At 39.1% G+C, this 15605-nt stretch overlaps 1 protein-coding gene across 3 annotated transcripts in view; it reads left to right on the forward strand.

Annotated features, from left to right (window-relative positions):
• LOC113048121 (ras-related protein Rap-1b) overlaps nucleotides 1–15605 on the forward strand; it is a 42343-nt gene that overhangs the window by 17017 nt on the left and 9721 nt on the right. For 2 of the 3 annotated variants that reach the window (XM_026209668.1, XM_026209670.1), the window contains exon 2: nucleotides 9306–9385. In XM_026209668.1, the coding sequence (XP_026065453.1) occupies nucleotides 9329–9385 (57 nt within the window). In that variant the 5' untranslated portion in view covers nucleotides 9306–9328. The remainder of the gene's footprint in view (nucleotides 1–9305; nucleotides 9386–15605) is intronic. The other variant, XM_026209669.1, reaches the window with a different exon arrangement.

Here is a 15605-nt window from a genome sequence, read left to right on the forward strand (position 1 = left end):
TAGTCAAACTGAAAGCAGCATCTCGGTATGTACTCGGTATGTTTCTTTTGGTTTGAAGTTTCTCTGGAGCTGATCTCACATTATTAGAAATCTGAAGCAGCATGTTGCATGTGTCCTGACACTCAGGAAATGTTTTTGTCTTTGGGGGACCAGGATTCTATGCTCATTTTAATGACTTCCAGCATAGTGTGTTCAATCATCTTCTGGTGTCTGCAGACAATGAGTTGTTGGTACCTTAATCCTGTTCGAATGTTTGGAGTAATTCCCAGTCATCAGAAAGATTTTCCAAGAACTGCGTCTGGGAAGGTTTTTTTTTTTTTTGCATCAATAAAGCAAATACAAGTCATTCCGTTCCGATGAGAGCTCTTCAGCAGAGACTGATGAAGATACAGTTCAAGCTGAACGTACCACATGACACTTTACAACCTGAACGAACACTACCTCGTCGTAAAAAGATCATATCAAGGATGTTATAAGTTATTGAACATGACAGTATGCGTTTTTTTTCTGGTTGTTTTTGCATGTTGGCTGCCCCTGGTGTAACAATATATTATTATAGTCTTATTAATACATTGAATAAGCTTTTATTGTATATTTTCAGTTCTCAATTTAATTTAACTTAACTTTTGAGTAATTCGGTGCTTGTCATTTTTAATGTTTATCTTTCATTTATCTTTTCCACAAAATTGAGTTTTAGTGCTTGAACTAAAAAGTTTTTATTTGTGTTTTATTTTATTTCAGCCGTATTTTAATTTACCAAAACAATTTTCAATCATTTTAGTTAACAATTAAAACATTGATTGCGCCAAGTTATGGTTTCGGCAGACAGTTATTTATTTTTTATTTTTATTTTTTTACTTTTTATTTTTCCAAGAACAACTATGAAAAGAGTTATTTTCTTTTCCAGAATTCATCCTTTTTTTTTTATGGTACAAGGTTAACACCCTGACTTTGACTGTACACCCCCCAAAATATTAAACATGTTCATCATAAAAGATCTGTAGTCAATATATTGTATTTATGAAACGCATTTCAAACTGACCTTACAGTAGTCAGACACAAACTGCTACAGTACAATAATTTTAAATGCACGTTGCATCAGTGCATGGGTAAAATTACCCTCCCTTCTTGAGTTTTAGTTTTTGTGAGTCATGGATTAGCCTTGCGCATGTCAGAGATCTTCCTGTCATTGCATATGATTTATGGATACTGTGTATTCCTCCTCCTCCTCTTCACTCTGGCTCGAGGAATCATGCCAGGATCTCTGTGTCCTGATCGTGCCTCGCTGAGAAATGACAAATGATGGGTGAGAGGTTGAGGTGAGTCCTGGGAATGGGGCGATGGGGCCGCAGGTCACTGAAACTCCCATAAACCCCATAGCATTGAACCATATGTTTCTGTCTGAATGAGCAGGGTGGAATCTCTCTCTCTGACACCAGGTTTGACCCATCTACCTTTTAGCTCTAAAGTGTTCAGTTGATTTTCGCATCTCGATTGCCATTTTAAAAGCACCAGCGGGACTGTGGAGGTCATGACCTCGGTCTTCACAGAACCACAAATCAGAGAATGGTCTTTTAGGTGATAGACACAATCTTGGATTCTTGCCTTGTACCTTCCCCATTAAAGATGAGTGATTTGCTTGTTTCTGGTCATCATTTCCTTTTCACATTGGAACGTATTGCATTGAGACTCATGAATCATGATCCAAGACAAAGATGTTCTGAGAGCCTTTATGGCCCTGGATTTGTCATGTGACAGTTGTTTGTAAAACGTCTGAAGCAAACTCTCTGAAAGTATGTGAATGGAAATGTTTGAGCTATGCATTCTAACTGCTGACATTATAAAGAAGAAAAATAGCAATTAGCATGCTGGTGGTGATAGCCTTGTGGGCTGACATATAGCGGCATGGCGCTTCAGGCGTCCCAAGTTCGAGCTAGGCACTGAACCCCCAATGTGCTCCCTTCATAGGAAGCCATAGTACACTTCAGTGGGACAGGTTTTGTGCTGTGAAGTGGAGATAATTTGTTAATTGGAAACATTTTGTGGCTGTGCAGTGTACCTACGCTGCTGCCAACCCTCTTTCTCTATTGTCACTCTCTCTTTTCTTTTTCTTAACGATGGCTTTCAAAAGTGCGTGTTACATGACATTATGTGACACTTCTTTTTGCTTGATGACTGTGATTTCTAGGGTACTCTAGAGGCAGTGCCATCGCACCTGGGGTGAAGCAGCTGGGTTAATTTAACAGCTGGGCCCACCCGACTTTCATTAAATGGGCGTTCTCTAACCCTTTACGAGAGCGGACGAGAGGGTTAATGGCTCCGGATGGCACAGAAGGGGGTCTTTTTATGTTCATGTGCAACTTGGCAGTGGAGATGCCTCTCGTGCATCTCTGCTCCCAGTGGGGATTCACTTTGACTAATTGCTACCTCTGAACCCAAAAGAAACGTGGAGAATTCAGACAAAAATGGAACAGCGTTGCTGATATAAATGGACTAACCTGAGCCATTGATGCAGGGGCAATGAGAACGAGAGAGTGCCACCCAGGGTGATATTGATTCAGGAACAGAGTCGATGGCATTTCAAGGGAGTTATCAGGCTTAGCTTGAGCTTTGATGCTTTTGCTAGCCCTGCTTTAGCACACCGTTTTGTGTTGTGTGGCCTGACGCAATGAAAATCCCAAACTGTGGCAATTTTCCAACTTGCGATCATTTGTGCTATGAGTCACTGTGTGTGTTTGCATGTCTCCTTCCTTACACTGCTATGCAAAGGCTGCTGCATCACTCTGCCATGTGTAACAAATGCCAGGCGATGCATTTCACAAATGGAAACCTGTTTAGCAACCTCAAGAGACATTGCAATGCAGCATAAGTTAGAATATTTCACACTTCCAGTAAAAATCTATAACGTCATGTTCCTAAGGCGCAAAATGACACATTTAATACTAAACTGAAAGCAAAGTCCTGCGATAACAACATCGTCACAGGAACTTGAAACATATTTGCTGATTGATAGACAGCTATTTAGGGCAGGGTTTTAGACCAATGGGATTTCTTTACAAGGAATGACTTCTAAAAACTCAACTTTCAATTACAGGAATAAGTAACACTTTAAAATATATTAAAGTAGAAAATGATGGGAAATGTACTTTGGTCATACCTAAAAGAGAAAGTTTTCAGCAAGCTTTATGGTTGTTCTTCATCAACAAAACACAAACTTCTTATCTAATGTGAATATTCACCATTACAACATGTTGTGACCAATGCCAATTTGTTGTGTGCACTTATTGTAGTAAATACGATCATGCCGACATGACATCAAGGCAGCAGTAGTCTTGTGTTTTGGTGTTATGACAGCATCTTATCGTTAAACTCTGAAGCAGCCATTAGTTCTGTTGAAACCTGTCAAATCCAGCACTACTGATGCTTGTCGACTGTTTGCTAGATTTTTAAATCTTTAAAACTTAAAACAGCAAACGCTTTCCTCTCACCATTCGTCTGCCAATGCCTGAACCCAAGAACGTGACAGACGCCTACTTTTTCCCGCGCTCTCATGCTGAAATGAATTCGGCTGAGATGGAGTAGTCTCTGAGGTTTGAAACGTGAGAACTCAGCCCAACTCTCCCCCACCCCGGCGCTGTTCGCCTTCACGTTCACAACCATCGCTGCCGCTTCTCTTTCAAAATGACGCTTACTGTCTGCTCTCGCAGCCGTGGAAAGAGGTTTCGTTCTCGCTGACTCCCGGTGTCTGTAGCCTGTCAGTTTGTGTTTACACACAAACCTGCCTCCAGGCAAAAGATTCCACCATCTTTCAAGTGGAGATAAACTGGTTCTTCTCTTTTTCCAGTGCTGGTTAGACATTTTCGGTTTGTAATCTACTCCATGTACTCCATGACCTTTGCACTTCCTACAGGAATGAGCTTTTGATGTCTTCCTTATGTTGTGTTATGTTTATCTTGTGTCTTAATACTGAATGCCTGAACGAATGATACATTGTCATGTGACAGGCTCTGCTTAAAAGGATAGTTCACACAAATACTCGGTTAATGTTTATTCTCTTTTATGTTGTTCCCAATTCTAAAGCTGATGTTTTTTTTTAGTGACGATTCATCTGTACAGTACTGTGTGTCTGTTGTCAAAATGCTATTTTTATAGTAGATTGTCTTTGCTGTCATCTAACACCCACTATAGTCTTTGAAAACGTAGTCTGTTCTTTTTAATTCATTTAGATGAAGTAGTGAAATAATATGGAATGTTAATACTTGCCTTTTATGAGTTATCAGCCATAACATGAAAACTACCAGAGTATTTTTTTTTAGCTAGATTGGTTTGTATTAGTGCGTTTTGACGTTTGTTCCTCACATAAAAGCATAATTTCACATTTTTATATGCTTCTGTATGACTTTTGCAGTATTTCTACATGATTGCTGTAACACATTTTCTGTGTGGAGGCCATAATCGTAATATTGATTATATGCACATTACAGCTTCAGAATACAGTATGACATGCTGCTTTCCAGCTGGATGAGACCTGAGACCTGAATCATTATTTAAGTGGTGTCTTGAGACCTGGTTTCATGTATGTGCTGGGTGGGACCCTTTCTTTATCAAGCTTGTGTGCGTGAATCTAAACAGAAAGCTGTGCTTATCCTCAAAGCCTTTTCATGGCTTTAAGTAGCTCAACACCACATTTGAGGGTCTTAGAGGCAGAATCCACTCACCACTGAATCACTTTCACTGTGATGCTGCTGAGACTCTCTCACCCTCTTGACCTTTTTTTTTTGAGGACAACCTGAGGCGGCTGAGCAAATACAGCCTGCTCAGACATTAGCCCGAGTGCTGCTTGTCCTCCACTGTCGTGGTGTGTAATATAGTCAGACAGAAGCAACGGTTTGCCAAAACATGGGTGGAAAGACCTCTCTCTCTTCGTCATTTAGGGCTCTCGCTCATGATATTACTCAGCTTCTGACTGTAGCTGACAGGCGCTCAGACGATAAGTGACTTCACTGGGCCTCTTTTGAAGCCCTTGAGAGCACTTCCTTCTGTTCTGCTCCTGATTTCTCTTTATCTGTCAATTGCTGGGAAGTCAAAAACGAAAAGGAAACATTTCGGAGAAGAAAAGCCATGGCATTTTTACTCTTTCTAAGTAGTAAAGAGGAAGAGATGACCGGTTCTGCGCTGTTAGACTTTAGTTTTTGTTCTTCGGAAATGGAATCCATATGGATGGAGTGTGATAACATTAGCTCGTGATATGGCTTTTGTGACTTAAGGATATGGAATGATTATGGGTGAATAAATGGTGAATTGTAATGTTTCGGTGAACTGCTTCTTTAACTTTTGTTTTGGGATAAAACCAGGTCTCTCAGCTTAAGTGTGTGTTAGGTGGCCCACTTAAGCATACTTAACTTGGGCGTAAACATAACACACACAAAATGCTGTCAAACCACACGGATAAACACATTTACATATGGCTTTGAACTTCCTCTCACATGTACATCTCTACACTTGTTTACCTAGCCTAAAGGCCTTCTGTTGTTCTTCAGCTAACTATAATCTTGTAATCCTACCATGAAAAAAAAAAGAAGCTTTCTATAGATGTGAATAAAGCTATCTAAATGTAGTACTTTTAAGAACGTTTTCCTTTTAGAGTGTTTTCTTCTTTTCTGATGTCAAAAGTTTATCTAGGTCATTAGCATGCTAAAACACTAGACTTTAGTCATCCTTGAGAGGAAGATCCGAAGCGTGCTTGCTCAGTTTTGGATTCTTCATCACTATGAAAATCCTCTTACACAGCATCCAGGGACCTTGCTGGGTTAATTACTAGAGGGATGCATTGTGGGAGAAAGATCACGTCACAGCCGCAATGTGCCGGTTCATTTTTCAACAAAGTGTAGAGCAGACGTGTAAGGAAACTCTTGAATATTGTGAAGATTCCCATCAGGACAGCTTTAAGAGGACTCCACGGTTTTCTTACTGAATCGTGTTTATTCTGGGTGCGTCAGAGGTCAGGGAGCGTTTGGGTCACGCTGCATGTCTTTCGCTTAGTCACACATACAGAAGATTGTAGTCACTCATTTGTTTCAACCCTGTGTCTTCCTCGGAGTCTCAGAGATATTTTGAGCTGAGCTTGTCGTCACTTGGCTTTATAGCCCAGAAGAGGCGTGGTGTGTCAAAAGAAGGATGGTTTGAGAAATCAAGTACCATTTCCTGTCATAATCCACCCTGTCATGTCACAATCTTGCGTAAATATTACCATGGAGAACTGCTCAGCTACACCTCCAACTCCCACAGACATTATGACACCAACCACAGGCCTCGGCAGCCCTTAATGTTTGTGTAATGCACTGAGATGCAGTAGTACCAATGTTTTCCCTGAGTAATGTTTTGCAGTTTATGACTCATAAATTCTTATGACTTATAATTCTCATTAACAAAGTCACAAATAATGCCAGATCATTAAATTTTTTCCCCTTCTTATCTGCTCGTACACTATTCTAATCTATCAAGACCCGCTATTTGAATTATTAAGGGGATAGTTAACTTAAAAATGAAAATTCTTTGTTGATAAGGCTCGTTCAAACCAAGAATGATATCTATAATGATAATATATATTAACTATAATAGTTATAATAACCATACGTGTCCACACAAATGGACGACAACGTCATTCTTTTGTTTGCCGTCAAACGGTCGCAAAATGCGGCAAATAATCCTAGACGACGATAATATAGTGGTTAAGGTATGTACATGTCTACACTGTACTTTGATAATGCAACTAAAATAGGAAAACTCCACATGTCTTAATTCGGATAGTGTTTACTTCAACTATGACTTATTAATTATTATTATTATGACTGATTAAGGCAATCAAAAATTTGTTTACATGGTAGATTCTTAATCGTATTAAAGTCGGAGTTTTGTTGTCCATGTAAACGTACTGATGTAACCGACACTTCATGGAGACCCTAAATATCAACCAATGCCAACTTGTGGAAAATGGCCAGCCAATGTCCCCTCTAAAAGGGGTCAAAAACTTTGTAGACTCGCACTAAAGGATCATTTAAGAAAAAGGAAAAAAACTGGTTAATATCAAATAATAGTAGCTGCAAGAAAAACTATCTTGGGTCTTCGTGTTAAAATATTGTGGGTTTATAATGCAATTACTTCTGCAGACGCGCACACACACACACACACACACACATTCAGTCCCACGCATCTATTACCAATTGAGAACATGATCCAGAATGGCCCTGAATGCTGCAATAAAGATAATTTCACAGCGATGTCTCATTCCCACAAACCCCAGATTCCTCTGCTTCTGTGATGTAAGCCTGTAAACCCCTGGTGACTGAGGACTTAATTGACAACCAGAAGCATATGTGAAGATCTAATCAGACTTTTCCCTCAGAAAACAATGTGTATTTCTATTCAGAAAAGACTACATCACACTGTTGTGAAGACGCACATAGATACAGTCGATTTGACCCAATCAACCGCTGCTGTTTTTGCTACTATCTTTGTCTGTATCATTTCAGCTACCAACTGAGAGTCACTAATAGGGTTTATGAACCATATGTGAAGAAGAATTAGATCTTCAGAGGTTACATTCACCTTTATATTTGCTTTCGCACATCTGTGCTGACTCCATTCTCAGCTATCACACACTCATACGTCAATTTAAAAGATGTTTTCCATTTTTGCAGCATATATTCCCATTTGATAGAGCATCTTATTCTGTCACCCTCACATTTCTCACACATTTAGTGTTTTCCACACAATTCTCCTCTCCCTCCTGCTCCGTCTCCCATTCCCTCTATACTTTGCCAATGTAAATGGAAAGCGGAGCATTCGATGACAGCGGAGGATTTGGTCTTCAGCACTGATCTGTTGTTGAGAGGGAGTGCAGTGGGCTGGGGCGGCTCTCATTCTCAGATACCCTCGTGTCTATTGCATTAGATGTGAGTAAGTGGTAATCTCTTTTATCAGAGCGTGGTCTCGCAGTCAGTCTGGCTCCAGATTCAGCCGTCATGCCCACTAAAACCCAGCGTGCTGGATCTGATATGGGCCTCCTGTTTTCCCCTGTAAACTCATTGCTCTGTGGTCTCAAGCCTGGCTGGAATGAGGGAAATGAAACCCACAGATGTTTGGAATTGTATTTATTTAAATGGATGGATTGATGGATAGGTAGGTTGGTAGTATTTCGTATTATTTTATTGTTATATGAAGATGATTATTATATGTTAGGTGTTTCACACTTCATTTTATAAATGTGTCCCATGACCTCTGCTTTTTTTTTCCTTCTCCCTTAAGAAAATAATGAGTTCAGGTGAACCCGAAAATGCAAGCTTGATTCGGTGTTCTGAAACTTAGTCAGTTTATAATGTAATGGAGGTACAATTTTCGCGGTTTCCACAAGTGGCGCGAATGTTATCATAAACTGTCCGTCCGATTCTTATGGAGCAAACTAGTTACAAAATGTTTAATAGCTGAAAATTTGGTTCAAAGCTGAGGTATGTTGCTCCACCCCAAAGGGATGCCATTGTTTTTTACTATGGTCAAGAATTTCGTACAAACTATGTTTTGATAACGCTATCATTTGCAATGCATGGACCATGCATTCATAACGTTTGTGCACATAAAGTGTTTTTCTGACCCAAGCCACGGCACATTCACATACTATGTGTTGCATGAGAAAGACAGAAAGACCCAAGAGATGGGGTGTGTGGAGCAGTTCACATCTGTCTATGTGTGTGTGCATGATGTGTGTCGTTTATCTGAGATCTGTCAACCCCACCACAATGCTCTTGTTCCACTCTCTTCTTGCAAAGGAGGAAATGGCATGAATGCACAACTACATGACCTCAAACCAAATACCTTCGTGGGCAGCGCGCCCTTACGTGTCAAATGATTGATCTTTGTGAGGTGTGATAAACGCAAAAGCTGAAGTTCACTCACAATTTGTGTTGTCAAAGGAAACTTTACATTCTAATTAATGAGTGGGCAGGAGTCTTAAGGGTTAGATACTCCGTTTCATAGCAATTTCACGCTGGTGGCCTTTTGATAGCTCAGAACTTGAGGGCAGACCACAAGTCTAAATCCCTTTTGTTGCTTGATTGACTCCAGCTCTTAGCTTCAGGTTATCATTGAAGTGCTACAGTGTACTTTTCATTAACTAACTTTTTGTGTGTTCAAAGTTGAGTAGAAATGAAATAAAACCATATTGATTTTCCGTTGAGTAGCTTAGCTGCTTGTATGAAATTCTGACTGACAAAATGTAGACTTATCTTTTTCTCCTGTTTCTTCTTCAGGTAGTTAGCGGACACACTGCACAATGCGTGAATACAAGTTAGTAGTCCTCGGATCTGGAGGTGTCGGCAAGTCTGCGTTGGTAAGTGGATGCCAACTTTTCCCTGCCTCCTTCCTTTTATCTCTTTTTCATGCCGTTTCATTCTCTACATAAATTCAATTTTCTTGTTTATCAAAAATGCAGACCTGGTTTTATGTTTATGCTGCATGATGCAAAACGTAAAAGTCATTATAACCTGTGATTTATTGATGCAACAAATGGCTCATTTGTAATGGGTTTTATTGGTTTTATCTTGTCGCGCCGGTGTTCTGACCTGGACACACATCACAGTATGACAAGGGGCGTAACATTTCCGTCACATGCTTGAGGCATTCGACCAATCACAACACGCTGTAATACATAAATAATGTTGTTGTTTTCTTTTACCTTAAATGGCATAAACGCATTTCATTACACCACATGCACAACATAATGTTCTTTTTAGCAACAGTTAAAAGTAAAAAATTAAATGCTGATATTTTGTTAGTACTTTGTATATGATAATATCACAAATAATCCAGTGGTTATAACTACGTATATTGTTGACATTTCAACTTAGCAGGTGGCAGTACATCAACTTAATGCCAGCTGGCACTTGTATTAAAGTGGAAAAGAGATGATGACCCAGTGTGTAGTTAGAAGTCATGTCAGAGATGATGATATGGGCGAGACAGACTTGCTGACCCTGAAAAAAAGTTTTGCTCATCAGTGTGGTAGTTTTATAGATTCCATAAAGACAGGGTGATAGACATCCCTGTCTACAGGAAGTGCTAATCAACAGTAATTCCTTTTTGTACAGTTATGGTTACTCTCACTCTCTGCCTTACTTCACTTGTATTTTGAGTGATTCATTGGCAAATAAAATAGAAAAGATGAGTTTGACTGTTTGAAAATCTGTATTTGTCATTGGTTTAGGCATTTAAAGAATAGTTTGCCAATTCTGTGATCATTCCTGACATAAAACGAATTTTTTTAAAAGGGGTCATGTGATGTTGCTAAAAAGAACATTTATTTTGTGTATTTGGTATAATGCAATTTTACATGAATCGCATCGATTTTGACAAAGCTCATCATTCTAAAACAGCGAGGTATACACTGATTGGCCAGCTATCCAGTGCCTTGTGATTGGCCGAATGCCTCAAGCGTGTGATGTAAGTGTTACACCCCTTACCATACTGTGGTGCCGTCTCCCAGCACGATGAGACAAAACCATTAAAACCCATTACAAACGAGGCATTTGTTGCATCCAGTGGGGACATAATTAATGATTATAATGACTTGCACTGTCTGGAATCCAGAAGTGGAATCCAGAAAAATGTAAACATTAAAAAAAGGAATTTTGAAATAATGAAACGGAATTTGGGAAAAAATTATTTCATGGGGCCCTACTTTTTTTAATCTTTTACGGCATCTCCATTTTAGGAATCACCACATATATAACAAATTACATCCTATATTGGGAAAAAAAACATAAATCCTCTGAAGTGTAGAGAAACTGGTTTCCCCATTCCCCGTCCAGCCATGTAACGTCTCTGGAGAACATCTGTCCCCAGTCAGGTCGATAAAGGTTGTGAGAACCAAACTGGCCTGTGGTCGGTTGCGGTGCCCTTTCTGAGCCACTCAAAAACCACACAGCTGAGTCATTGATACAGCGAAATGACTGTGCCTCAGTGCATTGGCATTTGCTATTCAGTCAGCATAATATTATGTCAGAATAGCATTTTAAAACCACAGGTATTTCGGCAGCTCTTCTTCAAAAATTACAGTGGGTCAAAAACGACAAAACCCTGTGGAAAATTTCTGCTGCGTGCTCTTAGCTTTAAGTTTCCACATTTACCCTGAAGTTTAAAAACAGAGCGGTTTCCTCATGGATTGTATCTTATGATTGAGGTCACCGTTTGCTTCCTTAGCTCATTAGGACGCTAGTACACCACATGTAATACCGTACGTCCCACTAACACCACTTTGACCTAATTTGTTCCATCCCAGTGAACTCAAATGGCTCGCCCATTGAAGAGCAGCCACAATGGCCTGACCCACTCACCTCAGGGTTCAACAAAGAGCCCATTGGCTCTATGTGTGCCACAGGGTGTGAGAACCATCCGCCTCCATCCTCTTCCCTCTCAGCGTAGACTTTTATTGTCCATTAACTCTAATTGGGCCACTATGGATGGGTCTGGATGAAATGGCCTTGCAGAGTTAATCGTGTCGTAAGTGCATTCACATTAAGCCCCTGTCCTGCTCCATGCAGACAGGGAGAAAGAGACAGGTCTGTAAAATTAGATCATTACTGTGCTGGGGTCAAGCTGGTGTCCTGTAATAGAGCTGTATAGACTGCAGCAAGGGCCAGCCACTTTATAAGTGGCCCCACAAATCTTCCGAAAAGACACATACATGACTTACAGGAATGAATGAGCTAATCGTCTTTTAAGGAATGGTACATTATGTGTTCAAATTTCTATTCACTTGAGTTTGAGTTTGTTCGAACTAGATGCACACATCAACACTGTGAGTTTGAGGTGGGGCTTCCTGTCGTCTCAACCAATGGTAGATGGGGAAGTATTAAGGGAACCTGCATTGATTCTGTTTGGTGACACCAGTGGCTCATATTTGAGGGTCAATATCATGACACTTCTTTTTTTTCTATTAATTTATTCAGATATACATAAAAATGCAATTATTCATTTAATGACTTGGAAACTTTTTTTTTTTTGAGGGGAAAATATACAAATCTATTTTACTTTGCTTAATAAGAAAATACAAGAACAACTTGTGCCAAATGTTTTATTAAAAATGCTATAAATGTTTTTTTTTTTTTTCAAAATGACACTGATTCAAAAGTAAAAAAAAAAATGCTGTGAAATATTACAGTTTAAAATAACAGCTTCCTATCTTAAATGTAAAAATGTAATTTATTCCTGAGAAGGCAAAGGTGAATTTTCTGGAGTTATTATTCCTCCAGTCTTCAGTGTCACATGATCCTTCAGAAATCATTCTAACATGCTGATTTTTTTGCTCAAGATTTCTTCTTCTTCTTCATTATTATTATTATTTTTTTTTTTTTTTTTTAAACCGTTGTGCTGCTTAATTTTGCTGAAAATTTTTATACATTCTATTCTCAGAATTGATTGAATAGATCAAAAGAATATTATTTTATTTGAAATGGGAAACTTTTGTACCATTCTAAATATCTTTCACGTTTGATCAATTGAATGCATGTTTCCTAAATAAAATGGGATAAACATCTCAATGGTAAACAGTTAAATGCACTTGCATTTTAAATAATTTTCTTTACTATTATGCATCATGAAAATCCACGGTTGGTCCACCTGGAAAAGTTATTCTTTATCGCTACAAATCAATGTATCACTTTGATACAATGCACAATGCACAGGTATTAGTGTGATTTTAGTGTATGGCTCAATTTACACCGTAACAGCGCAGGAAGAAACCACACTGTGGTCAGTCAGTAGCTATATCGGAAGTAATGGGTTTGTCATATGGCCCGATGGCGAGGATTCACCATGGCCTTTGATTTCTGCGTTCTGGCTTAGAGGTTACTTGTTTGTGTGTGTTCATGCTTGTACTACACCCTTGACTACGGCATCTAACACAAGCGAGTTGGGCCGTTCTCAAACATTGACTCGATCTGTCTGCTTTGAGGAACTGTTGCATCACCAGGCTATGCCGTGTAAGTTTATCTGTCAGATGAGTTGCGGTAGTCCGGGAGGGAGTACAGAGGATCGGACAGGAGCGACAGGGTCAGCTTGAGCTGTAATGATGGATTGCCAAAGCTAACACACAGAGCCCATCTGCCTGCAGGCAGGAGCGGATCCACTCAGATGGCCATTGTGCTGCTCAATTCTGAGAGGGAATGCACATGCTAATGTGTTGTTGCTCATCGATAGCCTAAAATCAAAAGCCGGCTTTCAACTCAAATCTCATTTGTAGTATCACAGTGTTCCGACCAGGTTCAGCGGCTTGCAAGCGGGTGCTAGGCGGTCTATGGATAGTTTGAGAGAAAAGAAAAATATTTAACAATTTTTCTAGTTATCATGTAAACTTAAAGCGATACTCCAACCCAAAAGGAAAGTTCTCATTAATCACTTACCCCAATGTTGTTCCAAACCTGTAAAAGCTTCGTTCGTCTTCGGAACACAATTTAAGATATTTTGAATAAAGCTGGCAGACTTGAGACTGTCCCATATACTGCCAAGTAAATAACACCATCAAAGATGCACTGTTTCTAAATGTATTTATGCTTTGATTTGAAAGAAAACCGCTCATTCTTGTTGCGTGGCTGACACAGAAGAGCATACGCAGCATACGATGCTGTGGAGAGACACAGAGGAGACTGTTGATAAAGGAATTGTTGAATAAAGTCATTATTTTATTATTTATTTGCATACAAAAACTACTCTCATCGCTTCGTAACGTTACAGTTGAACTGCTGTTGGCAGATGGACTGTTCTTTTCATACTTTTCTGGACCTCGACAGTGTAACTTACTTGGCAGTCTATGGGACAGTCTCAAGCCTCCCGGTTTTCATCCTAAATATCTTCAATTGTGTTCTGAAGACAAACAAAGACATGGGGGTAATGATTAATGACAATTTTCATTTTGAGGCGGAGTATCCCTTTAAGATATGCTAATGTTCAAAACTTTGAGGTCAGTTAGATTTTGTTTAAAAAAAAAAAAAAAACTTTAATTCAGCAAGAAAGCATTAAATTGATTAAAAAATTATATTAAACATATGAATAATGGTGCAAAAAAAATTATTTATTTATTTAAAAATCTTATTGGTTTTACAAATTAAATGGAATTGAAAGGGAATTGGAAGTGACATCTAACATTTACTCTGATAGTGGCTAGAAAGGAAGTTATATTTCCAGATAATATTTTTCTTAATTTCCTTGGACAAAAACAATGGAAAACAAAATATTTTCTTATATATATAATATACAGAAAGAGAGAGATACCCTTTTTTTTTTTAGATAAAATGCCTTGTATTCTCTAATACCCAAATTAATAGTGTAATGCAATAACAAACCCCTTCTGTTTATTAATCATAACGGATTATGATAAGATCTTTTTTTCTTTTTCTTTTTTTAAATAAGCATAACCTTTACAAATCCTTTGATACCCATCATCTCCATAATTTTTGTTGCTTTTACTTGAAGTGACTGCTGGAATATCTGCATGCTGAGCATGCCTGTGTGCATCTGATCTAATCATTGAGAGCAGGGCAATGCATGCGCACACACACACACACACACACTTCTCTCTTGTTCACACATCCTCACTGCTCTTTAGTGGAACATTGTAATCAGTGGCCTTGACTGAATTTACATGCCTTGTTTCCACTTCTCTCTCCATATATGGAATATTTTTAGCCGTGTGTGTGTGTAGTAGGTCGTAGTTCAGAGCTGCTGTAAGGAACGGAGCCAGGAAATGTGTGTGCGTGCATTAGAGAGGCACTAGTGTAAACCAGCCAGAGAGAATGAGGAACATAGCTGCAGGATAAAAGTCTTCAGAGCATATGTGCCAGCTGACACTCGTGCACATGGTCTGGTCTGTCTCAAGCACATCAGTTCAACTCTGCTGCATCAGCACACATCACCTCTCCGGGGCCGCTCCCAAACCCCGGGTGTCCTCACCGCTGACTTCATGCCCTAACCCTCTTCCGAAACAGGCACACATGCACAATGTGGCCCAGCAACAGCCTATAGGTACATCGGGCTGATGAAGTGGGAGAAAGACATCAGGAATAGTAAGAGATGGTTCACTGCCACTGGGATTCTCAGAGTGAATCCTCGGTTTGCAAAAAAAACATTATCCATGGATTTATAGCTAAGCAGGGAACTAGTGAAGCAACATCCACTTGAGGAAAGAGAACAAGGTGTTTGTGTGTTTCCACATGCAGACATCGGCCTTTGACATTCACTGCTGAGACATGCTTGCACATTGTTCATCCAAAAATTATAATCAGCAACATTTTTTTCCACTATTTTTAAAATGTGAAAAGTATATAAAAAAAAATCATTGACATTTAACAACCTGAACAAACCTTGCCTTTAGACACCTTTAAGAGACTTTTTGACTATATATATTTTTTTTTTTTTACGTGCCTACATGTTGGTTCATGTTTTTCAGATATTAATAAGCAGTGAAGCCATTGTTTTTGTAAGAAACGGTAATCAAATATTATGCTAAACTACCAAGTTTTTTTATAAAATATAAATTAATGGTGTTTTCAAGGTAT

Source organism: Carassius auratus, chromosome 29 (genome assembly GCF_003368295.1).
Source record: "Carassius auratus strain Wakin chromosome 29, ASM336829v1, whole genome shotgun sequence".
Taxonomy (NCBI): domain Eukaryota; kingdom Metazoa; phylum Chordata; class Actinopteri; order Cypriniformes; family Cyprinidae; genus Carassius; species Carassius auratus.